At 41.2% G+C, this 27,522-nt stretch overlaps 2 protein-coding genes across 4 annotated transcripts; one reads left to right on the forward strand and one right to left on the reverse strand.

Annotated features, from left to right (window-relative positions):
• The first annotated feature begins 89 nt into the window (after nt 1-89).
• EIF2B2 (eukaryotic translation initiation factor 2B, subunit 2 beta, 39kDa) lies at nt 90-6,346 on the forward strand. Of its 2 annotated transcripts, XR_663401.1 has the most exons (8): nt 90-207; nt 762-910; nt 1,670-1,833; nt 2,116-2,211; nt 3,117-3,254; nt 3,964-4,030; nt 4,300-4,575; nt 4,950-5,038. XR_663401.1 is itself a non-coding variant. In XM_009319392.1 (7 exons), exons 1-7 carry the CDS (start codon nt 95-97, stop codon nt 5,105-5,107), a joined length of 885 nt encoding a protein of 294 aa, XP_009317667.1. In that variant the 5' UTR covers nt 90-94; the 3' UTR covers nt 5,108-6,346. The 2 variants fall into 2 exon arrangements, 1 of the variants encoding a protein (XP_009317667.1); XM_009319392.1 differs by lacking the exon at nt 4,300-4,575 and having other exon boundaries at nt 4,950-6,346.
• A 68-nt stretch (nt 6,347-6,414) lies between these two features.
• Nucleotides 6,415-26,758, reverse strand: MLH3 (mutL homolog 3). Of its 2 annotated transcripts, XM_009319394.1 has the most exons (12): nt 23,403-26,758; nt 19,794-19,892; nt 19,068-19,138; nt 17,969-18,073; nt 15,683-15,755; nt 14,980-15,051; nt 13,855-13,963; nt 10,491-10,650; nt 9,283-9,306; nt 8,996-9,077; nt 7,552-7,703; nt 6,415-6,911 (listed from the first exon to the last, which is right to left on the reverse strand). In XM_009319394.1, the coding sequence occupies exons 1-12, from the start codon at nt 26,707-26,709 to the stop codon at nt 6,819-6,821; spliced, it is 4,347 nt and encodes a 1,448-aa protein (XP_009317669.1). In that variant the 5' UTR covers nt 26,710-26,758; the 3' UTR covers nt 6,415-6,818. The 2 variants fall into 2 exon arrangements, with proteins under 2 accessions (XP_009317669.1, XP_009317668.1); XM_009319393.1 differs by lacking the exon at nt 19,794-19,892.
• Nucleotides 26,759-27,522: the final 764 nt, after the last annotated feature.

The following is a 27,522-nucleotide window of genomic DNA, read 5'->3' on the forward strand; positions in this document are numbered from 1 at the left end:
TGGGCTGCTGTGGGGCGGATGCCTTGGTCTGATGCTTGCGTGGGTTCCCCCTGGGCAGCGATAACCGAGGCCCTCCCCTCTTTCAGGGGAGCTGATGGATCTGATCCGGACAGAGGGCCAGAGGATGACGGCAGCCCAGCCGTCTGAGACGACCGTGGGCAACATGGTGCGGCGAGTGCTGAAGGTCATTCGGGAAGAGTATGGCAGGTGAAGCGCCCCTCTCTTCCTGCCTGTACCCCTCCTAGGAGCCCAGAACGGCCCTCCCACGCGGTGTGTTCTGCTGCGTCTATGAAACCCCTTTAGTTTCCATCACCCCCCTTTTCCCACCTCTCCTACAGAGGGATTCGGCGAGTTTAACATCAAAGGAAACCTGTCGTTGTCAGCGTAGCTGATGACATTTCCTCTAGCGAAACTCCGCTTGGCATATGTGTGGTGGGTGTGTGAGAACAGTCTGTGCCCTGACCTCCAGCTGTTCTCTCCTTGCATTCCTGGGAGGGTCCATCCCACTGGGATGCCTCGAGCCTGCTCCTCATCTGCGGGCTGCAGCGTTTGCACACGACTTAGGAAAGCGTTTCCTGGCAGAGCTTTGGGTGTCTTTCTGCCAGAGACAACTAGGGAAACTCTTCAGCGCAGCCTGCCTCCTGTGCGCAGTTTTCCTTCCTCTCTGTCCCCATCCAGGTGTGCTGCGCTGTGGGACGGTGCTCAGCCTGGCCGTGCCCCTGTGCTCTCTCCCGAGGCTGAAGGGCCGCTTCTCTCCGCAGGCTTCACGGGTGCAGCGAGGAGAGCGACCAGCAAGAATCCCTGCACAAACTCCTGACTTCCGGAGGACTGAGCGAGGATTTCAGCACACTTTATCCTACCCTCAGAGCTAACGTTATTGAAGCTATTAACGAGCTGCTAATAGAGCTAGGTACGGATGGGTCTGAACTGCCCCATGAGTGGAGCTTCTTATGGGATGGGACTGATGCTTCCCCCTCCTCTTAGGTGGAAAGAAAACAGCAAGGATCTGGGAGGCTTAATCTGAAGGAACTAAGGGACTGAAGTCCTGCTGTGCCCAGGACTTAGTTTAAGTCCTTTTTGGCTTACAGGGAGATGGGTGGAGCATTGTGGAGGGGACAGTATGGGGGGCTATTGGCCTGTGCTCTTGGTCTTCTGGGAAGCCTTGAGTTCAGTCCTCTGAAGAAGAGTATGAAAAATATGCCAAGGTTGGACTTAATCCCTATGCACTTGTAACCTGACCCTCGTGCACAAAGCGCTGCAATACATTTTTCTTTTTCTGCAATCTTGTGACATATGAGGCACCCGACTCTCCTTCTGAGGCCCAGGCTGCCCTGCCTCTCCTTTCCATGTGGTTCTAGCGCTATTGAACCGTTGAATTTCTGTCATTAGTTGTTGTGTGGGTATGGTGGTTACCTGGAGTAGTGCTGACACAATCCACTCCCCTCATGATGGAGTTTTCAATACAGCTATTTTTATGAGTAGCTAGGGAGCACGGGGCATTCTAGGTCCCTCTCCACTGGTAAAAAGAACAGGGAGAAAAGCGGCTCCTGCTCTACCAGTGCTCATAGCATCACTTCAGTAAAAAATGATCTTGTTGGAGGACAGCCCTAGCAGCACAAGTGTTGCTTTTCCTGGCTGCTTTTCCACCCACGGCTTCCTTCTGTTACAGAGGGCACCACTGATAACATTGCTATGCAGGCGCTGGAGCACATCCACTCCAACGAGGTGATCATGACCATTGGCTACTCACGCACCGTTGAGGCCTTCCTGAAGGAAGCTGCCCGCAAGCGGAAGTTCCAGGTCATCGTGGCGGAGTGTGCGCCGTTCTGCCAGGTGAGGCCCAGGCTGGCTGTCTTCTCCAGGTGCCACGTTGTTCCGCACGTTCTTACTGAACTCTTGTCTCTGGAGGCAAGCTGAACGTTACGGAAGTTCCTCTGCAGTTGAGGTTGAAGACAGCTTGTTAATCCTACCTTGTGTCCTTCAGTCGGAGGGCTGTATTTGTGCTCCATCGCTTGGTATTTTTGCAGTTCAGACAAGAATTGAGTGCTAATAGCTCTACAGCTGCACTGCAGGAGCTATGTCCCAGGGGACCAATTGGATTCTCCCTCTTTTTAGGGTCATGAAATGGCTGTCCGACTATCTAAAGAGAACATTGAAACTACTGTCATGAGTGATGCAGCTATTTTTGCTGTCATGTCTCGAGTCAACAAGGTAAGGAAGGCTCTGCTGGAGGAGGGATTTCACGGCAGGTTGGGTGCTTAGGCCTCCCAAACCAGCTGCAGGTCCCAGCAGTGTTGGATGCGTTTCTTCACTGAAGACTCAAAATTGTAATAGTTCCTCTTTACAGCTGGAGCGGAGATTCAGTGTGGAACCCCAAGTCAGTATGATGACTAACTGTATGGTGATAGGTTTTTCTGCTTTAGTGGCTAACAGGCAGAACAGTTACAAGAAACCAAGCCAGGAGAGCCTCAAAGGATTAACCTCAGTTTTTAGAGAAGATGGAACAAAAAGCAGCATTTCCAAAGGGGAGAAACTCCCCTTGCCTGGAACACAAGATGGGTGGTGAAGGGAATCACCAAGGTGTGTCTTTTCAAACAGACCTGTTCTGTAGTTCTATAGAGAGGAAGACTTGGCAGCCCAAACTAAAAAAAAAAAAAAAAAAAGTACTTGTAACGTAGTAAAATCCAGCCGCACCGCTTCTTATCTATATATTTTAAGCTGCTTTACATTATTCCCATTTTACAGCAAGGGAATTGTTGCAGCCAGCAGTCAAGTTACTTGCATAAAGCTTACTTTGCAGGCTTGTAGAACAACAGGGAACACAGCCCAGTTTCTGCTCGGTGTTCCCTGCAGTAGACCATACATTTGTCCTCTGAAGTTCTCTGTGCTGGCCTCACCATGCTGGAGTCATGCTCTCGTTAGAGGAACGTCTCGGTGCAGAGCTAGTGCCAGATGAAACAGATCAGGCATCCAGCTGCCCTGTAACTCCAGCCTTTGGCTGGCTGGCTGTTCTGACAAACTCCTCCTCCAGCTCATCCGGCAGGGTCTGAGCCGGGAAGCGTCCCTTCCCCAGTTTGCTGTGGAACATGCTATCTAATGCTGATTTGCCTTTTAAGGTCATCATTGGTACAAAGACAATCCTGGCCAACGGCGCCCTGATTGCTGTGAGTGGGACTCACACTCTGGCACTAGCAGCTAAACACCATTCCACTCCGCTCATTGTGTGTGCCCCCATGTTCAAGCTTTCACCGCAGGTAAGTACAGCAGGTCTTCGGAACTGCACCTGCTCTCCACAGAGATGGGGGTGTTTTTATGCTTGTGGAAGATCAGGGTGGACAGCACCATCTGTCCCAAGGTGAGGCTGGTAAATCAGCCATCTCCCCCATCTAGCGCTGTTACTTCAGATAGGAGATCCTCACCCAAATCTGGCACACCTCAGGATCTCCGTGAAGCACCCTCCTCTGCCACATATGCTGAGTAAGCGATGCGTTGGGTATAAGGATGTAGACCACTGCCTACATCCTTATGTATGCCTATCCTATGGAGACTGACATCACCATACTTATTTTTCTTCATCAACAGATTTCAATTTGTATCTTTAGTGTTGAAAGACCCTGTGTACTGATAGAGGAGGTAGACAGAGATGCTCTAAACTATCTCTTACACTCAGTACTTACTCAGTATTGTGAGATGAAGTTGCAGACTGAGGAAGTCACTTCTCTGCTCCAGTTCCCTAGGCTTTGCAGGGCAGCCAGCTCTAAAAGCTCTGAGGAAAAACCTTTCACCTGTAGATGTTAGAGATTCTAGGCACGGGCACTGTGTAGTTATTGTAAACAGATGTAGTATTACCTGGCAAGTTGTCTTCCTCTGCTTTAGTTCCTTGCAGCACCCAGGATCTGTTTTCACTAGGATAATGAGGCAGTCTCTTTTTTTTCTGACCTTCCTGTACTCTTTCTTATTCAGTTCCCTAACGAAGAAGATTCATTCCACAAGTTCGTGTCACCACAGGAAGTGCTGCCATTCACAGAAGGTACTGGTTCTTCTTTATACGGGCTGGTCAAGCTGGTTCAGGCTATAATTTTAAATTTTCTTTTAATAGCTCACATAAAATTTAAACATAAGACTGTCCTGTAACCCAAGACAGAAAATCCTTTCCTATTGTCTTAAGCAGAAATAAGTGTTGGGAACTATTTACTATTTTATATGTAGCTTTCTATTACAGAAAATACAGAAAAAGGATTTCCTTTGAACACTGTCTTTGCATTTTTGCTTCTGTTCTGAAATAGTGTTTTATTATAGGATTGTGATAACGGTGCCAGGCAGGTGGCAGTTTCCTGTGGGACAGAACAGATGCCCAACACCGAGGGCAACTTCCTTTCCTTCCTACAACTCATGTTAATTTTTTGAATCTTCGTTATGTGATCCACTTGTTGAAACCCAGTATCTCTGCAACGGACTTCCCACACAAGCATGATCTTTAGAAAGGCGTCAGCTCCCAAGCCCATTTTCAGATAGCAAAGTCTCTTTCAAAGCCCCATTTCTATGCGACAAAGACACTTGAAATGAAGATATCAGGTTTGGCACAGGTTTTTGGTTTTGGCCTTTTGAGCTTTTCTTTAAATAATAACTTTGGCAGCATCAGGATTCTTGTATTTTGATTACATACTGGCAGGGTTTCTGGCCATTAATAAATCTGTATCAGAGGGGATCTGGGGCTTTTATCAGTAAAAACTACCAAAAGAGTTGGTACAGTTGCTGTTCATCCAAGATTGCTCTATACCTGTAATTCAATGACATCAGTGAGGAAGTTGGAAAGTATTCAGGATGTCCAGTACTGACTTCAGGGTGGCATGTGCATAGCCAGTTTCTTTGGGGGCTCAGGAAGATGTGCAGAAGGCTAAATGTACTTTGAGTTGCTTTGTCTAATATTGCTGCTATTCACTTTACAGGGGAGATCCTGGGAAAGATCAATGTTCACTGCCCAGTGTTTGACTATGTCCCTCCAGAGCTCATTACTCTCTTCATTTCTAACATTGGGGGTAACGCGCCTTCCTACATCTACCGCCTCATGAGTGAGCTCTACCATCCAGATGACTATGAACTCTAATGCCATGAAGCACATCACTCTCCAGACTCTGCCTATCTTTCTCTTTAGAAAGATACAACAGCTAATTAAAGTGTACGTTGCAGAGACAGGTTGCTGTGGGGAATTTGCTCAGCAATGTCTTTCCTACCCAAAAGCAACAGAAGGCAGAGCTCTTGTACAGGTATTGATCTCTGTGCTGTGTTAGAAGCCACGTGGAGCTGCTAACCGGCTTTGATTCTGAAACAGTAAGGCATACGTGTAACTCTCTGGGGCAGCTAAGCTGTTACTTCAAAGTATGTTGCAATAAAGGCTGTTTACAGTGATCTCACTGTTAAGCATATTTTCAATATACGGTTATTTTGTTTCTGTAACTAGCAGGAGTTTTACCAGTGTAGTGAGTTGCCTGCACCTATGATGCAGTAGCAGGCTTTAAGGTGTGCTTTCAGATATGAATGTGATAGGAATCCATTGGCCATTGTCTTCAGAATGGATTTTTTTGGTAGAATTTTCTGACAATTTTTGGTGAGTTGCTGAAATACAAACCAGCTTTTTGTACAGTGCTGGAATGGAGATTCCATTCTTGATGAAAGGCAGACCTTCAGAAGTCCCGTCAGCTAGCTTCTTCACCTCCATGTCAGAAGGCAGAGCTCAAGCTCTTGCTTTGCTTATTGTAGTCTGGGGGTCTGTCCTCTCCTGTACTAATTGAGTGATTGCGATTATTATTCTTGGGTGGACATCTTGTCTCATTCGGAAAGTTCTTGATTTTTGTGAGGGGCAGCATGGAATGTCTTAGAAATCTCAGGCTCTTGCAGGCCAGCGAGATCACTTTTCCTTAGTCCCTTTTATCAATGTATGGCAATACACTACACCACAGTTAAGGCATCAAATGAAAGTAGTTTCCAGTCCTTGTTTTGCTTTCGATTCAGCAGATGTCAGTATCTCTCCAATTTGGTTTTAAGTTGGATGTCCGTGGTTAAACGAAGACACCACCTTCTTTTGCCATTCTGAAATAAACTCTACTCCTCTACCGTAGACTGAGACACAAAATAGAACTTGAACCTGTAAAAAGTCTGCCTATTGTAAAAAATGCTGTGGGCTATTTAGTTATTTCTGTGGGGGTAAGTTTCTGTACCCTGAGAACGTGGGGCTATGGTAGGATTTAGAAATCTCTCACTCAAGAATGCAAACTACAGGGAGCTGGAGAAAACAGCTGGGTGTGTCATTCATTGCCTAGTTAAATAAAAAGAATGTTTTGATGCGAAGTTGGCCTATGTATACTATGAAGCTGGTCGGTCCTCATTCCAACCACTGCCATGAGCCGAAGGAAAGAGTTTAGTGTTAATTTTATTAATAAATACCTCCCCATTTTCAAAGCACTATAAAATACATTAATTAAAAGTCTCCTCTCTATTATGCAGAATCATGCTGTGCTTGCAGAGAAAAAGCACTTTAGTAACTGCAAGTGGCTGCAACTTCTTGCCTCTGATTGATAGTCAAGTACTGACATAAGCCCCAGGCCTACAGTGTAATTCCTTAGTGTTGAAGGTGCTTCTCCAGGCTACGAGGGTGGGCTCCTCCTGCCATGTTCTTCTGGCTGGTCTCTGCTTCTTAGATCAGTACTCGGAGCAGAACTTCGGTGACCGCACTGGCTCAGAAACTTGGCTCCACACAGGGTATTGTTGTCTAACAACAGGGGGACCTGGATCATACCAACACTTCTAGTGGTTGCAGCTTACGGTCTTGTCTTTTTTTGATTAGGGTCTTTTTTTCCAAATAGGTGCCATGCTCGCGCCATCTTCCGCAGTCTAGCCAAATTAGGTTTAGGCTGGAGGGAGAAAAATTAAGAAGCACTAAATCATAACTAAGTAAATGAGCTTCAATGCCTCCATACTCTTTGCCCTAATACAGTCATTCCCAAGTTTTTTTTAATACCTAAATTCAAAGTCCCACCTGACTTTCAACAGAATCCAATTTCGTAACTTAATATAGCACAGTAATAAAAAAAGGGAAGGAGTAATGATTTTTTTTATTTAAATGTTGCTATTTCTTTGCTTTTTTTCCCCATTTTATAGCATCTTAAACTTTGGGGAAGTAGGCATTTGTTTAATTAGCATCTTTGCCACTACTAGAATATCAGAATTTACATGTTTTCCAAGTTTTACACTTAGAAACTGCAAACACTTTAAATATATGCTTAACTTTAAGGACTAGTGAACGCCATTCAAATCAATGTGACCATTCAAATGAAATATGGCAAGATCCTTGCTAAAGTGTTTGCAGGACAGAGGTTTAATGTTCTAAAGTTTTATTTTATTGGTAACAGCTATGTAAAAATTCAAGTAAGATACAGCCAGTGGTGATGGTTTCAAACTGGCCCATTCTAGTTCTAACACACGCATACATGACATGCCTCTGATAATCCAGAGCGTGGCTTATCAGAGGCATATCTGTGTCCCACACAGTACCTGCTTTTCCTGCTGTAGATGGTCTATGTCTGCAAGAGGCATCATGGAAGGTCTTCCATGAGCACACTGGAAGGGCAGCTGGCAAGATGACAAAGCTTCAATAAGCCTGCAGCTCTCCTCCAAAGTCAAACGCTCATTAAACTTAATAGCTCCTGAAAAAAAGATAGAAATTCTTGCACGCGCTGCCAAAGAGAATTCAAACCACCCAGCAGACTTCCTTCCACAGCTGTGGTTTTCACAGAAAACAAGGCAGCTCCCAAAGATTAGCTGGGAGGCTACAGTATGGCAGACTTAGGGCTTAGCTCAGTTAACCCACCTGCTGCATATGGATCACCTTTCCATGGCCTGAACTTTCACCTAACCCAAGTCTGATGGATGGTAAGATTATTTGGTTTTGGCTTTTCAGATGACGTTGCAAGAGGCAAATGGGCTTTTTTTTTTTTTGCTTTTTTTTTGTGTGTGTGTGTGTTACGGCTGAAGATGCAACCAGTTCACAAATCAAAAAGTATTAAGACGACAGCTAGTATCTGTTCCATAGGCTTTATCAGTTCTATGTGCCTGCCACTGACAGGCATCAATTCCAAGACCAAATGCTAGCCCTGCCACTAAGTCCTTTCTCACAAGTGAGCACTTAATAGCATCCAGAGGAAATCCAAGCAGAAAATTAGGGAGTCATTTCAGAGGTGTTTGCAATCTTTAGCCTTCACAAATGCACAAGACCATCTGCAATCTGCCTTTCGGCCATGGGACGAAAAAAAATTACATACTGTCTGCCATTTGTAGAATGCAGTGACACTCCGTGAAAATAGATGCTTTTGGTTCACGTTTACCCCTTCAGCATAATCTTGTTAATACTGTATATGGCACAGGAACTGCCACAAGAGGCTAGAGCTACTGCAGTCTACACCTGTAAGGTCTGCTCATTTCCAGGTGCTGGAAAGCCACAGTCTCTTAGAAGATGTAAATTCTTACCGCGCTCCTTCCAAAAATACTTGAAAGGTCACAGGCACACTTAAACTAGCACTTTTGATACTTACATGAAATAAAAAATGTTCTTTGGGAAGAGTGTCGATAAGTCTTCTTTCCTGCTTGCTTTCAAGCAGATTCCAGCACCTCCCCTTGCTCCTTCACAGAGCTGTTATTTGAATGGTTTAGAACTCACACGGATGAGTGCATCTCAGAACTGTATTCTATCTGTGTTTCATGTGAGGGTTGGAAAGTATGTTAGGCCCATACATAAATAAATCAGAGCAGTACTGCTTGTCCCTCACAGTGCTGTCCATGAAAAGACCATTATCTCCTCATCCCTATGAAACACACAGTCTGTAATCCCGCAATTCCTGCAAACACATTCTGAAACCACTGCCCCAGGGAAGACGTTGTGTAGACAGAAAGGTTTAAAAAAAAAAAAAGAACGAATGAAAGACAAGTACAGTTTCCCTACCATGACAGGCCTGGGAAGCTAACACCTTCAGAAACGTCAGAGGCAGTGTCCCTCGTGCTCCTCCTCCTGTGGTCTGCACTAGCTAAAAGTAGTAAGGGAACATCATCTTACTTTCCATTTAATATGAGAAAAAGGAAGAACTGTAACACAAAGGAAACTGAAAATGAGGAAAAGCTAGTGCATTATCTAGTCCACCTCTCTCATTTGAGGCTTAACACACTTACTCCCTTTGGTTCATGCAGTAAACTTCACATTGCAGTCAAGTTTAGAAGCAGACAGAAACTCACCTCAACTTGTTCTTGCATAAGCTCCTGGAAAGAAAAAGGTAGTATCGTTAGCTGCTATTTCTCCCTTTCATTGCCCATCCCCTGCTTTGTCCACATACGTGTATAATTTACTGTGTAACTGCCAGAACCAGGAAAAATGATGCTGTTGCTAGTACTGACCACAGTGTGAAAGATCTAGGTGCAAGTCCTGACCTCTCACAGGTATCTTATCAGACTTTAGACTAATTACTTAGTTTCTCTGTGCATCAGTTTCCTATCTGTAGAATGGGTATAATGGAACTCTTATACCTCAGAGTGCAATGAATGTGTGTTATCTTTGAACAGCTGCCCTTTCTTCTTTGGATAATAGTCCATGTGGATTTCATTTCTGATTTCTGAATCATGAATAGGTGCTACCAGTCCTAATTAAAATAAAAAGAACTGCAGAATAGATGTGCCAAAATGCTCATGAGGTCTTGAGGCGTCAGCTAAGAATGAGTGCTCATGAGGCACAGACCTGATCCCCTCCTCCGCCACTTTTAGTGCTCTTGGCTCCCAAATCACACCAGGAGAGTGCATTTTGAGTTCTTCCCGATTATAGCAAGGTTGGAAAAGAAAATTTAAGCAGATGAATAATCTTCTCTGTTTCTTCTTTTCATATCAAAAGAGATGTATAGCAAGACTGGACTGATTCACGATGGCTCAGCCTAGTGGCTGAATATGGTACTCCAGAAACAATTTTTAAGGAGTCCTTGAAGCAGTTATGATTGTGGAGAATTGTTTACAATGGAAACTGCAAGTAATCAGTTCAGCAATTTCTTCCTCAAATTGCAGAACATCTGGAACAGCAGCTTTTAGAAAGCTGCACTGCTCATGTAGAGATTTCATGAAAACAACTTTAAATCCTAACAAATAATATTTCTGTATCAGCAATATTAATGATTTTACTGTTCATTCAAGCATACATGAGCAGTAAACTGTTGAAACATCTGCACTATATACTATTTTTCTTAGCTTCCCCACTAGTCCAAGTCTGAAACAGTTCTCCTATCATTTCTGTTATAGTTCAGGGATTTCCGTTTTGGGACTATTTAGCTACTAAAAGGGATGGCACCCACATTTGCCAAGAGGCTTCATTGTCTCCCTCATAACAGAGATACTCTAATACCCTGGGCTATTAACACAGAACAAGACCCAGTGTCACAATTTCACCCATATCCACAGCTGACCTCCACAATGCTTTTAGTGACAGGTTGTCTTTTCCGTCGTAATTCATTGGCTTCTCTTTCTATAAAACACAGTGGCACTTTCCTCACTAGAATCAAGGAGCTATTGGTCTCAGGAAATGATAATTCAAGACCCAAGTCCTCCAAATTTTTGTAGCAGCAGCTGAGGAAAAAAATACCAGAAATAAGACATCAACCACAGTAGCTATGTCTCCACAGCATACGTAAATATTTCTGTAGTCCCCATATATGTTTCCTCCTGCAACAGTTTCCAATCTCAAAATCCATGCATCATGAGATTCCAAGTAATTTTGCCCTTGCAGCTTACATTCAGCCATGTTTTTTCACTCCAATCAACTGTACATATTTCACGTTCCACAACCACAAGATCTAAGAGTTCCTGTATTACGTAGACAGAAGCTTTATGTCTAAATTTATAAATCTATCTTTTCTAAAGATGTACAAGGTGTCTGGTTCAACACAAAACACTCGAAATATTGAAATTACGCAGCATAAAGACTCCTTTAAGTCTAACTGAAAAAGCTGTGATTTCAATTGACACATAATAGCAAATACTTATGATGGAAAAAAATATTGTAAGAAATTTATGCTGGTTTAATGACCTTTATGTCCCATTAAGCAAAGAACCCAGGAAAGAACAACCTGTAGTTAATCTGACATATGTCACCCTGTGGATGGAAAAATACACACAAAAATGGGACTTCACAGTCAGATGAGAACTTATCTTCAAAATGAAAACAACTGTAACAATATATAGTTTATTTTATTAACTCAGGGAATATTCACTTGAAACAAAGGTGGTGAAGGTCAATTTTAGAAAAGAGGTTCTTTGAGCAAAAAAGAAGCTAATCTGAACTTATTAAAATCAGTCACAAGAATAATACAATTATTAGCCTCCATATGGAGATGACTTGTGAAATTCTACCCAAAGAAAGAAGACATGTATAGCCTTCAGCAAGAGCAGAGAAAGACCGAAAAAGCCCATTGTGGTGAAATGACAGAATCCAAGCAGCTATTGAAGTCAATCAAGCCTTTTTTTTTTTTTTAAGGGAAAAAAAAAAGGAAGTTCACAAGAGTCAACAGAACAATACATTACTACAATGCTTAGTAGACAAATAACAGAATCAAAGCTGCAGGTGAACCAGAGGTCCAGCTGAACTATTAAATAGCAAGCATAGCTGAAGAGAAAGGTCTTTTAGGGAAGCTAATTTATTTCATTACATCAGACTTTACCACAGAATACAGTCATACTCTGCCAGCAACAATAACAACAAAATTTAGATTTTTACATAGTAATTTTAATTTGTAACTTTTTAGTAAGGATAGTCTCAGAGAGTGATTGTAAAGAGCTGAACTGCCAATAAATACTGATAAATTAAAGAGCAACACAATAAAAGCACCAGTAAGCCAGCATCAGTAAGCTTCTTGACTCAATTATCTTAAGTGATAACTGAAAATCACAACTGGCATCCCACTGTGCTGAATAATTTAACCAGTGTCCTTAAAAGAAAACCATGCCTCTCTGATTTACTTTATCTTACTGATTTTTGTAGTATGTTTGTGATATAGCTGATGAAGAGAAGTATCTCACAGAATTTATTTGGTCTTTCAAAAAGCCTTTGACGCCATCTCTTAAAAGTGGCTGGAAATGCAAATGCAAAAAGTTGTCATGGATAGAGAAGTAACATTTGTCATGATTTAGAGACTACAGAAAAAAGGTATGCTGGCAACAGTTGGTCAGTGTCCAAACATGACCTGAGTCCTGATCTGTATCTTCATAATTCTTTATTAATGATGTGGAAAAGAAGGGGCACTGTCAAGCAGGCAAATTTCTAGCAAACACAAAACTATTTAGGTTAGCTGAGACTAAAGATGACGTTGAACTCAATCAGAACTTAAAACAAGTAGAAACATGATGAATGAAATCAGTAGGATGAATGAAAAGGGTATAATGAAAAATGGACAGAAAAACTGAATTCACTGCTCCTAAAGACAAATAAATGCAAATTATCAGGAATAATAATAAACATTCAATAAACAAGCAGTTCATGCAAGCAGCAGTAGCCAAAAGAGCAGACAAAGTATCAGGTGTGGATATAGTACACAGAAAATATGGGCACAACTGCAAAGCTACTGTACAAATCAATGGGATACCCTCACTTGGTATATTGTATTCAATTTTGGCCATCCCGTCTCAAAAGTAGATATATCAGAAATGGAAGACATTCAAAGATGAGTGCAAAAACAATTCAAAGTTGAACAAGAGGCATTATAAAATATTGTGGTTAGCAAGAACATCATTAAGAGGTGGGAACAACAAAGGCATCCAAATATTACTGAACTATGAACAGAATGGTTATGTTCTCACATTTTTCTCTAAGGCAGCTGGAACATAACAGTGCTTTACACTTTCCTTGGAATTTCTGGTATTGGCCATTGTCACACAAAAGAGTTACCAAACAGATACTTTTATGATTGGAATACACCCAAAAAGGACTTTACACCAAACAAGTGGTGTAAAGTATCCCTATAATGGGCAACAATCTTAACAAGGAGTGATTTAAAAGCTGTCGAGTTTGCCACAGGCATCACAAAAAACAGCAGTTTGAGAATAATGAGGTAGTCCTGTGAATGTTAAGATAGAATATCACCTGAAAATGAAGAACAATGCAGGGGAAAAAAAAACCACAAATGCATGTGGCAGGTGACAGACAAGGATTTTGGGGAAAAAAGTTTGATTAGTGGCCAATGGGACTGCAATAGTCCAACAACAAATCTGTATCTAAACTCTTGCAGTACAAAAGTTAAACGTCCTAATGGTAGCTAGGCCACCATTCTGAAACACTTGGGAAACAGTGTTCATTAGTTACTCTTGGCAGGCACCTAGGATTAAGGAATGCATTTCTGAAGGATTCACAGTACAAACTTTCCATACCCCATCCTGCTCTTCTCAAACAGCGCCTGTTAAATCAGTGACTAGATCGGCACTATGGGCACTGCACTCTAGTGTGCGCTCCCAAGTCTTGAGCCCCAGACAGTAGGATCTGTTGGAGACTGCTTTGGCACTCTGCTGGCCCACACATGAAGGTTTACTTTCCCAGGGAAACCAGAGCACATTGCAGAGGCACAGAGATGGCACACCACAGGGTTTTGTCTTGAGATGCTGTAACGATGTGCCTGAGAAGCACACCTATTTTCCTCAGAACAGATACAGCCGATTGGTCTCAGCTCAGGAAAAAATCAACAGCTTCTTTCCTGAGCTTCATGGTAACCTAGCAATATATAGAGATTCTTCCTGGTCAACAGAGCCGTCCCCAAAAGTTTAGAGCTATTGGCCATTACTAACCGTAGAAATCTTCTTTGCTCTTCTGTAACTTCAATCTCCAAAGGGGGAGAGATGGAGGAGGACAGTAATTTCTTCTTGCCACACGCTGCAGCTTCCTTCTCATAGGAATCTGTGAATGAATCGTTTAGAAGTATCCTCTCTTAGAGTATTTACGCAATATTATTACCCTTAATGACCCTATGGTTTGGCATGTAATCCTCTGTTTGGATTAAAAAGTGACCACAGAATGCCTCCTCCTGAAACTTGTGGAGGACTGGGAATGTCACAAACCAGACATCTAGTCTCTGGGGAAGGGTTGGTTAATGCCACTTTGTTTTTTCCCACCAGTTCCAAAAAAGAGCCACCCCAAATAGCAAAAAAACCTACTGATATATTTAGTCCAACTCACAGAGAGCAATTTTTCCACAGAAAAGTCTGATATAAACGGCATTAAAATACTATTCATTAAGCATTTCTCCCTTCAGTGTTTAACTTTTTTCAGTACCTGACCAAAAGGAGCAGAGTTCCTGGAACCCTCTCTGCAGGAACTGCGCAGTATTTATTGATGAAAGAGAAGGTCAATGATTTTTAAGTACTTGATGGATGGCTATTGTGCTTTTTAACACTGAAACCAATGGCTAATGAGCTTACAGAGAAGACCATTATCCCTTTGCAAACAGCTTCAGATTGTGGAAATTTTAGGCTTTAAGCACAGTATTCAGCTAAAAAGGAACCAAATAAACCGCTTTTTACTCTGCATCCCATTCTTATTCTTCACAGCATAACCACATAATCTTATTGATGTTATTCTATTTCCTCTTCATTGTTTTTCCTATCAGTCTTCCTGCTCTTTCATTATGTCAGGACTATTTTAGTTTGATAGTTCTGTGGGTAGGGAGTATATCTTCTATTTTTGGAAATGCTGTAACAATTTTCAGCTGCCAATACTATGACTGCTACAGATACTGACTGTCTGCACTCTCCTAGAGATCAGGATAAAGATGACAAATGAGTATCATGTTGGTTCCATACATCCCAGACTTATCCTTACGGTAAGTTAGTTAGCAAGCTTTCCCTTTCAGACAGCTCGGTTGTACTTCTCTCTACTCTGATTAACTTTCTTCCTAAGACCATCTAAATCCTCACCTGCAATAAGCTGCTCCAAGCGGATCCGTTCATGAGCTGCATGTTGGTCCACCAAAATCAAGAGGTTTCCATCTAAAAATGTACCACAAGAGATGAGAAATAGACAACTTTGTACCAGACAATGGCACAGGTTAGGAAGAATGACCACTCTCTAGAGGCCACATTTAGAAGGTAATTATCAGCCAGTTTTACAGAAATAAAGTGAGGAGGAGGCTGTGTTGGCAGAACAGAAATTTAGTGATCCAAATTGGCATTTAAATTAAGGTAATTAGATTGAGTCAGAAACTCTTGTCTATTGACATCTTTATCTAACTTCAGAATGAGAGCTGAGGTCACCCACAAACTGTTCTGTTTAACAGTCTTTTAAAATGTTACGAAAGCTACTGGTTTTGAATGCCTTTTCTGTACAGCTTCAGCAAGCTTCAACAATGAATATGTCCAGACACTGTGAACAGAGTCTGAAAGATGTTAGTAATTTGAGTACAATCTATTTTTATAACACTAATGTGAAGGCAGTAGGAACATTCAACAAGGTCCAAAATAAAGATAAGGAAGATCCAGGAAATTTCAAGTGAAGACTAACATTTTCCTCTACTCACAATATCATCCCAAGGCAAGAAAAGAATACAATAGGACAGTGTTCCCTCTGCAGTCTAACTGCACTTGACAGCCACCTCAACTTCATGTTAATAATGACTCTTACCTGCACTTTTATCCATTTCATTCCTAGTATTGATTAAACAAGCGATAAATTTATTGTCCACTTGCTGAAGAACCTGCAAGATACTCAGAAAAATCATTACCCAGTGGTAAAATTATTTTTAAAATGAAGGTAAACAAAAGAAGAAGACAATCAAAATGGACCAAGCGCAACAAATAGCTAGTAGGATGATTAGGGGAGTGGAAACCACATCTTTTCTAATCCCAAAGGCTTAAAAAATTTGGCCTAGCAAAACTGAGACTGAGAAGGTATACAGTTATTTTTTATAAATACAGTGGGGGGGCTGAATATGGAAAAGGAAGCAATTATTTAAGCTAAAAGACAATACTGGCAGGTGGTCAAATGACCATAAATTGGTCATGAAACAGTTTAGTCTGGATCTAAGGGAAAGTTTCAAAATATCCAAGAAAATAATTCTGGATCAATTTTTTCAGAGAGAGTCATAAGGGCAAGAGCTCTAATTGTCCTAAGGTCAAGCTGAAAATTTACAGAATGGATTAAATGCTTGTGTAGAAGCCTCCTTCAGTTGGGAATCAAAGCTGTGCACAGCAACTCTGAGTATTTGATTTGCTGATATCACCAAAAGAGAATGTAAACAACCTTTTTTAACCTGCCCCGTGTTTAACGACTTGTGCTGATCATCTGTAGGAGCCAGGAAGCTTTTTTTTTTTCATTTTCTGATGTGGAATTTGCCTCTGTGACTTGATTCCACCTTCCCCTCAAGCATCAGAAATCAACCAGAGCTACAGGGAATACCAAGCAGGGATGCACAATGCTTTCAGTATCTTGTTGTTAGATTTAAATTAACAGATGTGGTATTAGGGAGGAATTTCTCCCCAAGTCACAGATAGACCTCACTCTGAATTCTGTCTCACAACATGTGCATTGTTCACCTCCTAGGTAAAAATGAATAGATGATCCTATTTCTTTGCAGGGATGCAAGACATTAATGATTCTTTTTATTCTTTTCCTGTGGCATGATGCAACCTTTTGTGCTTTTGGTCTTTTCTACAGAGATTCTCCAAGTTGCTATAGGGTACTGAAGGCAGTATTTAGCTTCTTCAGAGATGGGAAGTGGTAATTTCTTCTAGCTTTACCTTCTTAAAAGCATACAAAGGAAAACATTACGCAGGTAAAGTTAATCACAGAACCACTCAGTAAGTTTAAAAGAACAGTTCTTATTATGAGGAGTGAACTGAAAAATGGTACCTTCCATTTTCCAGCTTTCCTCTCCTGTCTTTTTGAAACATAATTTATTTACTGTAATAACTTTATTTACTCCTGTTATTCTTGCACACACAACATAAGTAAGGGAATCGTTTGGATCCTTGTCCACCCTGGAGATCAACATTACCATGCCCCACACAGTCAGAACCTGTAATCTTGAAGTCAGCAACCTGATTGCATGAGAATAACGCTAACTGGGCCTGTAAGCCTTTTGTCACTGGGATGCAAGAGAGGGAGAGAATCCACTTTGGCATCTCTATCCACACAAACCAGCAAAGAATGTAAGCTGAAGCCATACATTTACATTAGCTTTTAAGCTAACATTCAAAACATTTGATAAAGAAGCACTAAAACAGTTAAACTTGATGCTATGATGCCATTTTTAAGAATCACTTTTCCGAGCAGACATAAATCTTAAAGTGAAATTTCAAGTCTTTCCGTGAAATCTGGGATTTGCTTTTGAAACTGCTTTGCTGAAGAATAACATTTCTAAGGTCAATAAAAATGGAAGATACGGAACACAGATTTCAGAGGAATATGAACTAAGCAAATGCCTACAATAAATATAAAAAACTACCCACTGAAATATCATTTAGTTAATGGTGTTTCTAAGCAGCAGTAACAGGGCTGCCTCTTGATTTCATTTAACCATACAGTCAAGGAATTTTAGAGTCACTTGCAGATAGCTGATTAACTGTGAGATGATACTAAGATCTGGCATGACATACGTGTCTGCCGGTATCACCCAGCAACCAAGAATTCTGTTTATGCTGAATTCATTCATAGCCCTAATTTTCACATTGATAAAGAAGCACTAAAACAGTTAAACTTGATGCTATGATGCCATTTTTAAGAATCACTTTTCCGAGGAGACATAAATCTTAAAGTGAAATTTCAAGTCTTTCTGTGAAATCTGGGAATCAGATTAGGGATATGAACTATTTTCCTGGATACCTCTTTCCCATCAGGCAGAAACATCAGCAAATCCCATCGGCTGAGTGCGAATTTGGGGGTGAAAACTAGTAGTAGATCATATTGTACCTGCATTGAATGAACCATGTCTTTGGTGAAACGATAAGGATACAAGATATTGTGAATTTTCACAGCCAGATTATCAGCCTGACTGCTGGTCACATCAACAGCAATCTGTAAAAATAGAATTACAGATCAAGCAGGCTATAAAGGATATGGCAAAAAACCCAAACCCACACAAAATACCCCCAACAAACCAGCTTTAAGAAAAATTGGAAATAACTCCGTATTTTGACAAACCAAGCTTTCTACACAAGAAAAGCACTAGCTAAAGATACCATCTGGCAATCCCTTTGCTTCCATCCTGATACACTTTCCCATCTGGATATTACCTGCTAATTTCAATGCATTCAGCTGATTTCAAGTACCTACCAGAAAACCCGAAGTTAATTATCAGCCTACGTGAGCTCTCAATGGATTGCATTACAAAAGATGTATTACCCTGAAATGAGTCAGAGTACACATCACAACAACTGAACAGAACTGTTCCTTTTCAGAAACTCACCAGCAGGTGGTTTGCTACTCCCTCTCTATTGTTCGCAGGTGGAAATGGTAACATACGTATGTTTACACACACACAACATGATGATTAAAGATAATGCTACCTCATGACAACAAAGGAAGTTTTTCTAAAAGCTCCAACATTGTTTCCCTCTCACATGCTACAATCCTGCCAGGCTATAAAAACAAGTATAGTAAAATACATTTTTAAGACCCATTGCATCCCAGAGAAGAAAGCTGGGTTATTTTAACTCTGTCCACAAAGAGGACAGACACTGTATTACAATTTTGCCATCCTTTAACTTTTAATTTTAAGATGTTTATCTCTGTAGAGGGAAAGACAGCTTACAATAATGTTTTGCTTTTGAAATGATGTAAGGCAAAAGATAAGCCTGATACCTGCTTCTCTGACTTTGAATAAATCCACAAGAATGACTTACATATAAACAGGCCATGAAAACACGCATCTGCTAGGTCTATAGTCTAATATATTGCTGAATAACTTATATGCAACGTTACAATATTTGCAATTTTGGTCCCCATGTCAGAAAATAACAGAAGGCTAAACTGGCTCCTATTTTAGCATGAGATGCGAGATAATACTTACCTCTGGGTAGGGAACAAAAACAGGATTATCCCATTCTAAAAGCAACGACTGGAGAGACTCCCCTTCAGCATCTAGGAAAGAACACATAGATAATACAGGGACTACCACCATCCATCAATAGAAGGTGCATTGGGTACCTCCACCTCACACAAGTATTATTTTATTTTTTCCATCATAAAAAGGGGAGAATGTAGAAATAAATAACGGAATGTGAGACTGGGCTTCTCTATTGTCTGCTTTAACTAGGAAAGACACTGTGCAGCTTTCTGGCTCCTAAAAGTGCTGCGGCACAATTCAACAGGCCCTGGAAATTGGGCGGGGGGGCATGGGGGGGAAAGAAAGACCTGTTTAACTACCCACTCCCTCTGGACAAAGCCACATACCAAAAAGATGATTTCATCCTTTCCACCGCAAAAAAAATTGTGAGGATTGAAGCTATTTTTCACATTCCAAGGCTGGAACAAGTACAAAGAAGGGAGTAGGTAATTATTCTTTAAACCACTGACATAATTCAACAAAGAACTGGGTATTTCATCCTGTAAATAAGTATCCCCTAACCTGCCTTCAACCCTAAAAGATTTTTTTTTCCAGTTCTAGATTTGAGATGACTCACACAGTCCCATTGTTAACAGACCTTGAGTAATTCTGGGTTCCTGTTGGGACATCTGGGAGAATTCTTTGATTTTTTTTACCACAGAACACTCTGTCCTGGAAAGCTGGCCCTACCTCTCAGATCCTGGCTTGCTAGAGTCTTCTCTTTTCGAGGTCTAGGAAGGAAGGGTAGCACAATCTCACTTCTAAAGGGATGGCACCTGAACCGAATCCCTAAACACAATATAAATTTACTGCTGCAGATTCAACAGCATGCAAAATTACAAAAAGCTATACAATTATTATATTCTCATAAATGAGCATGTGCTTAGCCCTGTACAAATTAAGAGTATCCCACAGATTTTGCAATCTAACATTGAGAAATAACAGCACATACGTAAAAAGCTGAGAATTATCAGATACACTTGCATCAGGAAATGTATTATTTTAAAATATTTCCATGGCGTCTGCAAGACTGTCCTTCTTAAAAATTGGCTGCTGTTTTAATCACATAAGAATTACTTCCAGAATTAGTGCAATCAGAAGTGTTATCCCCAAAGGAAAGAGGAGGCATATAGTAAAGTCTGTCAGATATCAACACTTTTGACTTCCCTCTGTTAAGGTGTGGCAAAACTGTCAGTCTATCACCACTCCTATCAATACTTAATACAGTTATCAGGAACTTGTAAAACTGAAAACTACAAGTCAGTGAGACCATATGAGATATCAGAGTAAGCCTAACAACATGTTCCTACCCACCCAGAAATGATTTAATGATATTGCAAACCAGCACTGTTATCAAGATTATTAAGAAAAGTGGCTCAGATTTCCAGCACAGTGGTAAACATTTCACCCTTCCTTTGGTACAATTCAGACTTCTATTCTTTGTGAAATAATAATGAATTAATAAAGTTCCTTTCTACTAAGAAATTAAGGGTGTGCATTCAGGAAAAGTGGCAGAGTGATAACGCCAAAGAAAACCAGCTGCGTGCTGATAAGCTCAATATGAAAAGGCTCTATGAGATCCTAGGCCAGTCCGTAGACTCCTGACTGTTGGCTCCATTCCAGTAAGGACCAATGATGGTCCTACTCTGGGGACTGAGAATCCTTTCAAGACTCCAAACTGGCAGCCCAGCATGGGAGAGTAACTCAGCATCCCATTGTCACAAAACCCAGAATAGAGGACAAGATGGCCTGACGTGGTTCCTGGTAAACTGTGGCAAGTTGAAGAATGCTACCTAATTCAGACTTTGACAGAACTTTTGTAGCTATTATCATTGAAAGATATTATCCCTCAAGTTCACAGAAGCATCCATCATCTATGTGAACAGAAGTCCAGTATTTTATACATAGAATCATAAACAAAGATTCATTTCCCTGCTTCTTGCCCCACAGAAAATCCTTGTTCAGGACATACATTTTTCATAAAGCTAGGATTTTCTTCCCCAAAGGCCAGTGAGAATTCAGAGCTGGCAGAGATATTATTAATAAGACTTTTCTGACAAGTAACATCAGAAAAGGTGCTGAGGGTAATAATGTATCTACTTTATACATGCAAACCACATACAATTACCATACTTGAGTACTCATTTTCAGCTGCCTCCATTAGATCACTAAAATATACTGGTGTAATGACATATCAGTCAATAATGTCATAAAAGTAACAAAAAATGCAAACATAGCTGGCATAACAACAAAGACCAAGTTGAACCTACTACAAATTAGATTATTCAAAAAGGTGATGGTGAAATGAAGCTTGATAAATTTTCCTGCAGCAATCAGTTTAATCAGTGCAAAGATGCCAGAGTCTAACCTACAAAATCTAGCATTTCTGTTGTGCACATGGCATGTGACTGGAAAAAACAGCAGATGGCCACTGCTGTCATGGAAAAGAGGATATGGATTATTCTTACCTCCTTCCACCTGCTACCAACCGGTGTAATTTCCCTGAATTTGTGTATGAGATGCTGTTCTTAATAAATCACGGGGTTATGAAATTCTAAGTCAACACCATGGGGTTACTAACACTACTCTAAAAAGCAAAATGAAAGCATACGTAGCAAGTGAAGAAATTATTCCACTCCTGGGTCTTAACAGCAGTCCAAAACAGTGCTCAACATCAAGAGACATGAATGCTGTGTTAAGACACGGTTATGTTTATTCCTATGACTAAAAAGAATGAATAACCTTTGCTTGAAAAACGTGTGAAAGCACGTTTGTTGAACTTTGAAAATCTAAGATCTATAGGGTCTAGCCAGAGTCCAAACACCTTGTGAAGGTTTGGGAGGTCCGACCTTCAACCTAAGAAAAGCAAAAAAGCTGCAGTAGGCATCTCACCAAAGAATAGCACCATCGACAGAGTTAAGAAAGAGTGGCACCATTGATACGATGGAGAGTAACACCAATGATAAGGCTAAGAAAGAACAATGCCATTGGAGGTAAAAAGATGCAACACTATATTCGTCTTCAAAGACTACAGACTATACATAATCTGAAAGCATAAGGGTATGTGAGGTATTCTCTTCATAAACATGCATGCACTATCCAAATATTTTGGATAGAAGGTCAAGCTCCACATCTCAGTGCTTTGGCTGGCTACTAAACAGCACTGTGGGCAACTGAAATTGGTAAACCACAGAAATTGTTAGTCAAGGAGTGTACATTTGTGCTTGCAAGTAATTTTACCTAATAAAAACAGAGATGTTCTTCTCCTTGTAACAAATTTACTTCAGTGGAACACAATAGATATTAAGAATTATTGGCATCAATTATTATACTTAAAAGGGAATAGCTTAACAACCGAAACACCTATTGTACCAGTGTTTCTATGACTGATGATAAAGAAGGAAGTAACAGACAAAAATGGAACAAACCAGAGGCCATCATGATTGATTAGACAAATATTTCACAAGAGAACTACCTATAAAGAACTCCAAACTACTTTTTCAAAACAAATTATACAGTAGAAAATAAGGTCTACATGACAAATGGCTGCACCTTCGCTCATAAAATCTGCCTATAGACAGATCAAGGAACAACTTTGAACAAAGATATATCCATGGAAGGGAAAATTATCAAAGACGCTATTCTGCCAAGCCAGATCAGGACACAGAAAGCCAAACCTGACAGACAGATCAATGAAGATTCATGAACACCACAGCACTGAAAAACCAATACAATGTAGTGTCCTGTCCCGCCTGGAAAAGCTCCATCATCAAACTACCAACAATGCTCTACAACATCTCCTACAAAGCTAAATATGAAGGAACAGCCTTCCAAAATCTGCGGAAAGGAGACTACACATTTTCAATGAAAAAGTCAGATTTTTGTTCATTTTTCAAGGGTTGTTTTAAATTTTGTATGCAGTTAGGACAAAAAAACCACAAAATTTTTCTAGTACACTTACTTTAAAGTGTGTCCCTCACTTTATATATGACAACAATTATAGATAACTGTGATCACAGTAAATGTCACGATGCGCAGGCAGCTGCCTGTTAATTGACAAGGTGTTGACATTTCTTTTTACTGTCTTATCAAAAACTATGTTTTAATATCTTGAATATTAATGTGTTACTGTCTCCATCGTCTCCAACACTTTGCTGGTTTTCATACAGCTATTACAAGTAAGGCAGTGGATATTTCAGTATAAATTGTCAGGTGCTGTCAGCAAGATACTTTATGCGCCTAGCAGAACACAAACAGTTTTCCTCTTCCTTTTTGTACAACAACCACCACCCCTCTTACCATTCTCTGAGACAACATTCACAGCCATTGTTGTTATATCTTGAATGCAGGCAGCCTGAAAGCCTTCAGTAGGAGGAGTGCTGTAGGTGCTCAGTCCAGTTGCTTTATTGATGTATATTGTCTTTCCCGACGAAACATCAAAATCTTGCAGCCAGTCGGAACAACACAAGTGACTCCTGGGACAGCCTGCGCTTGTGTTGTCTGCAGAGAATTCCAAGTTATTTGGGAAGGTCATATGGGGAACCTCAGTATCTTTCAAATTTTGTTCTGAGGATTCATTTAACGTGCTTTTACCTTTACAGATGATGTTAGTACAATCCTTTTTAGCAGGTAATGATAAAACACTGCTTGAAGAGACTGTATACTCCCCTTCTATGCTGCTGAATGGTGATAGGCTGACAGTACTTTTCATGGACTCTGCTCTCGTACCGTCTGATTGCGAGCGTGCATCCCCCTTAGAAATGCTGTAATTACATTCCCTCATTTCTTCCACTGAGGATTTATATGTTTGACAAGCACTGTACAAAAAATCATTATTTGAAGATTCAAGATCAAAACAGTAGTCCTCTTTTCTACTCAAATCTGTTTGGAATTGCTCACCAAATTGTTCTACTTCTTTGTGGTCACTTTTCATCCTGGACAGTTTGGATGATAATGATCCTGGAGATCTTTTACAACTTGTATTTTTTTTACTAACCTGAGAGTAATCAGACAATGTCAAAGGACTCTGACAAAGGGCTCGTTTGTCCTGTGACGTTTCTCCACCGGAGAATAAAGTCTCTTCCAAAGAACCAAAGACTTGGCTACTATTATTAGAATCTGTATCTTCCAAAGCTGGAGTTTCACAAGTGCTCACACTACCACGGTTGTCATTCTCATTCTCTGAAAAGTCACAATTAGCTTGTGAATTAAAAACTGGGAGACCAAATTCACTCTGCTCTGACAACGGTGTTGGTAGCGTACACTTGACTCTCCCATAATATCTCCTGAACTTTTCTAATGAACCCAGTTGTGTGGACAAGCTCAGCTTCTTAGAGGGCTGAGATCTCGGCACAGCTATTTGTCTTCTAGTGCTTTTTATAACTTTATTGTGAGGAATACCTGAAGAAGTTGCCAGCGGCAATTCTGTAACATTCGATGTCTCGTAATGGCTTTTACTGGTGGCAGTAGGCATAGCTATCCCCTCGCTCACCTGATTTGACAAAGTTTTGTTCTCTAACCACTCATTACCATCAGCCATGCATACTTCTCTGGTGTAAGGAGGTGTATATTCTTTATTTGTATTACTGGAAATATCCTTAGCATTTAAAGAGTGAATCGGAAAATGCACTTTGTGGCCAAAAGTACCCTTGGCACTGACAGGGCCAGGTCTACATTGCACGTTTAATGCAAGACTTGTTTCTGTTTGTTCACATTCATGTGGGGGCTCATTTTGCATAACACGTGTTATGAGGCCTGTAGAGCACAATTTTAATGGCATTGAACTAGCAGCCCCTCCTCCAGCATCATCTATCACTTCAGCTGTTGCCCCGTCTCCTCTTCTTGCATTACACAGTCTCATCAATGAACTTCCACAGACAGTTTCCGGTCCCATTGCTGTTTCAGTAGGGTCTTCTCTCTCAGACGGCAATTGAATAACATCGTTATTTAAGATATGGACCGTACTGCTTTTCTGCGCTACTTTGCCTTGCTGGCTTCCCACATCTTTTATGTAATTCTCTGCACAATGCTGCAGGTCACCACGACTGTCTATTTTTCTTGTTTCTGATCTGGCCCCTCCCCTAAAAAAGGAACGAAGATTTTCTGAAGGTTTCAGATGAGTATCAGATGCTTTTTGGGAACTGTTGGTGTCTTTTGGCTCCTGCTCTGAGATATTTGATATAATGAAATCAGAAGCTGTGTCATCTTTGCTGGGCAGTGGAATCTCCGCTTTGTTGTTTCTACATGGATCAGACGGTTCAGATTCAGCAACCTTCTGATTTGGGGTGATTTCAGTTTCCTGTAGATTTTTATTTGACTCCATAAGATTCAAAGACTTTTTTCCAGTCACGGATTTCCTTTTGACATCTTTTGATTGGAAGTTACACATGTCATAGGAATCCACAATTTCATCACACGCTTTCTTAAAACTGTCTTGGATGCTCTTCTCGTCAGAGAGTGAGGGCTTCAGAACTGGAGCGTTATACAAACAAAAGTCATTATCTTCATTAAATTCTCTGATGTCCTCACTACACGGTTCAATAAATAAATGTTCCCGTTTCAAAAATATCTTCACTCCTTCCTCTATGCAAGTTAGAAGAACATCCCAGTTCTGGAACTCGATTAGAGTTTTTGCAGGTTCCAGACACACATCATAGTCACTGTACGCACAGGTCACATTGAGAATAAAGATCCCGTACAACTCTGGGCCACAACGATGGCGACCAGGACTTGAAGTAGGCTGTCTGCTTGCAGGGCCACTTTTTGCCTTGCAAATGACACTTTCTTTTCTTAATAAAAAATCAATTAGTTTATGTAGTCTTGTCTTTAAAACAAGCCTTTTATTCACATACAAGAACTGCATATTCTTGTTGTAATGTCCTTCAATACTGATATAACCACTTAGCTCAAATCCCCCAGACTTATGATTTATTTCTCGTAACTTCTGCGATCTGCCCAGTCCATAAATTTGACAAAACCGAGAGTATACATCTCTCGTCTTAGGGAGCTGAAGCACCATAGAACAAGAAGCGTCGTTCCTTAAAGAAAGTGAAACAGAGGGATGCATCAGCGAAATAGCCTCTACTTTCTGTCTCACTCTCTCAAATTCCAACAGAGGACCCATACACTTTCTCCTCACCGGTAACTGATGGAACAGATTACACACAGTCACTGTAGTTCCACCACTTGGTCTGCTCAATTCAGCTTCGCAGACTTCCAGTGCTTGCCCATTGTGAAATAGTTTCACAAAAGTTTTTGCTGTCCTGCTGGTCTTAGATGAAACTTCCACTACGCTGGCCATGTTGGCTATGCTTGCCACAGCCTCCCCTCTAAAGCCGTAGAACATCAGGTTCTCCAAGTCTCCCACTGAGTTGCACTTGCTGGTGAAGTACCGCTTTCCCATTGCATTTAAGTCCTCTCTCCCCATCCCGGAGCCGTTGTCCACCACCTGGATCTTAAAAGCTTCCAAATCCACCCTGATAGCTACACATGTTGCTTTGGCGTCAATGCTATTGAGGACAAGCTCCTCAACACACTGCCCCAGTGAGTTGATAGTCACTCCAGAACGCAGCCTGGCTCGCACATCTTCCACCAAACATTTGATCATGTCAAAATCAGATAGATGAGAAACTCAAGAAACTGCAGGGAGCTCACTCCTCCATGCTCCTTAAAACAACTCCCTGGGTGGAGAGAAAAAGTAAAAAAAGAAGAAAATAAATACAAATTAAAGGCCTGAAAAAACTTTCATTTATTGCATTCACCCTCACAAATATACTTTTGTTAGTTTTCCTGGTATTCAGAAGCTTTTTCTGTGATTACTTTCCTGCTCAGGCTTTGACTACACACATCGTTGGTGCCTTCAGGGTAAATGGCCAGCATTTGAGTCTATGCTCCTTACTAACAACATACGTGATTCTCAAACTTAACACACCTAAACCAAACTCCAACCATGGTAAGGCTAAACTCAAGCAAAAGGCTTCTGCTTCCATTTGTATCAAAAATATACAGAAGGTATCACCAAGAAGCAGGCGCAGAGCTGCTTTCCTCTCGTTTTTAGCTCAATCTCCTCACATAAATCCACAATGCCTCATTCTGCCAAAGAGCATCTGCTGTAATTCGTACAAGAAAGGAGTAAAGCGGACTTGGGAATGGGTGTGGGATACCGAGTAAGCTGTTCATGTGAAAGAGAACCCGCTATTTTCCAGTCCCGTCCTTGATGACTACTGGTTTCTCACTGGTATTCGAGGGGACACCCCTGCACCCCTCACGCAGAGCTCCCCAGGCAGCTTCGCACGCGCCGATCGCCCCCTCCGGGGCTCTGGTGCCCCGCTGGGTGACAGGTATCCAGGGGCAGAGGAGTGCAGCCCAGACCCGCCCCCGGGCCCGCCACCACACGCTCTCCCAGCGGCGCGCAGGCGCG

The sequence above is a fragment of the Pygoscelis adeliae genome, unplaced genomic scaffold (assembly GCF_000699105.1).
Source record: "Pygoscelis adeliae isolate BGI_AS28 unplaced genomic scaffold, ASM69910v1 Scaffold71, whole genome shotgun sequence".
In the NCBI taxonomy this organism is placed as follows: Eukaryota; Metazoa; Chordata; class Aves; order Sphenisciformes; family Spheniscidae; genus Pygoscelis; species Pygoscelis adeliae.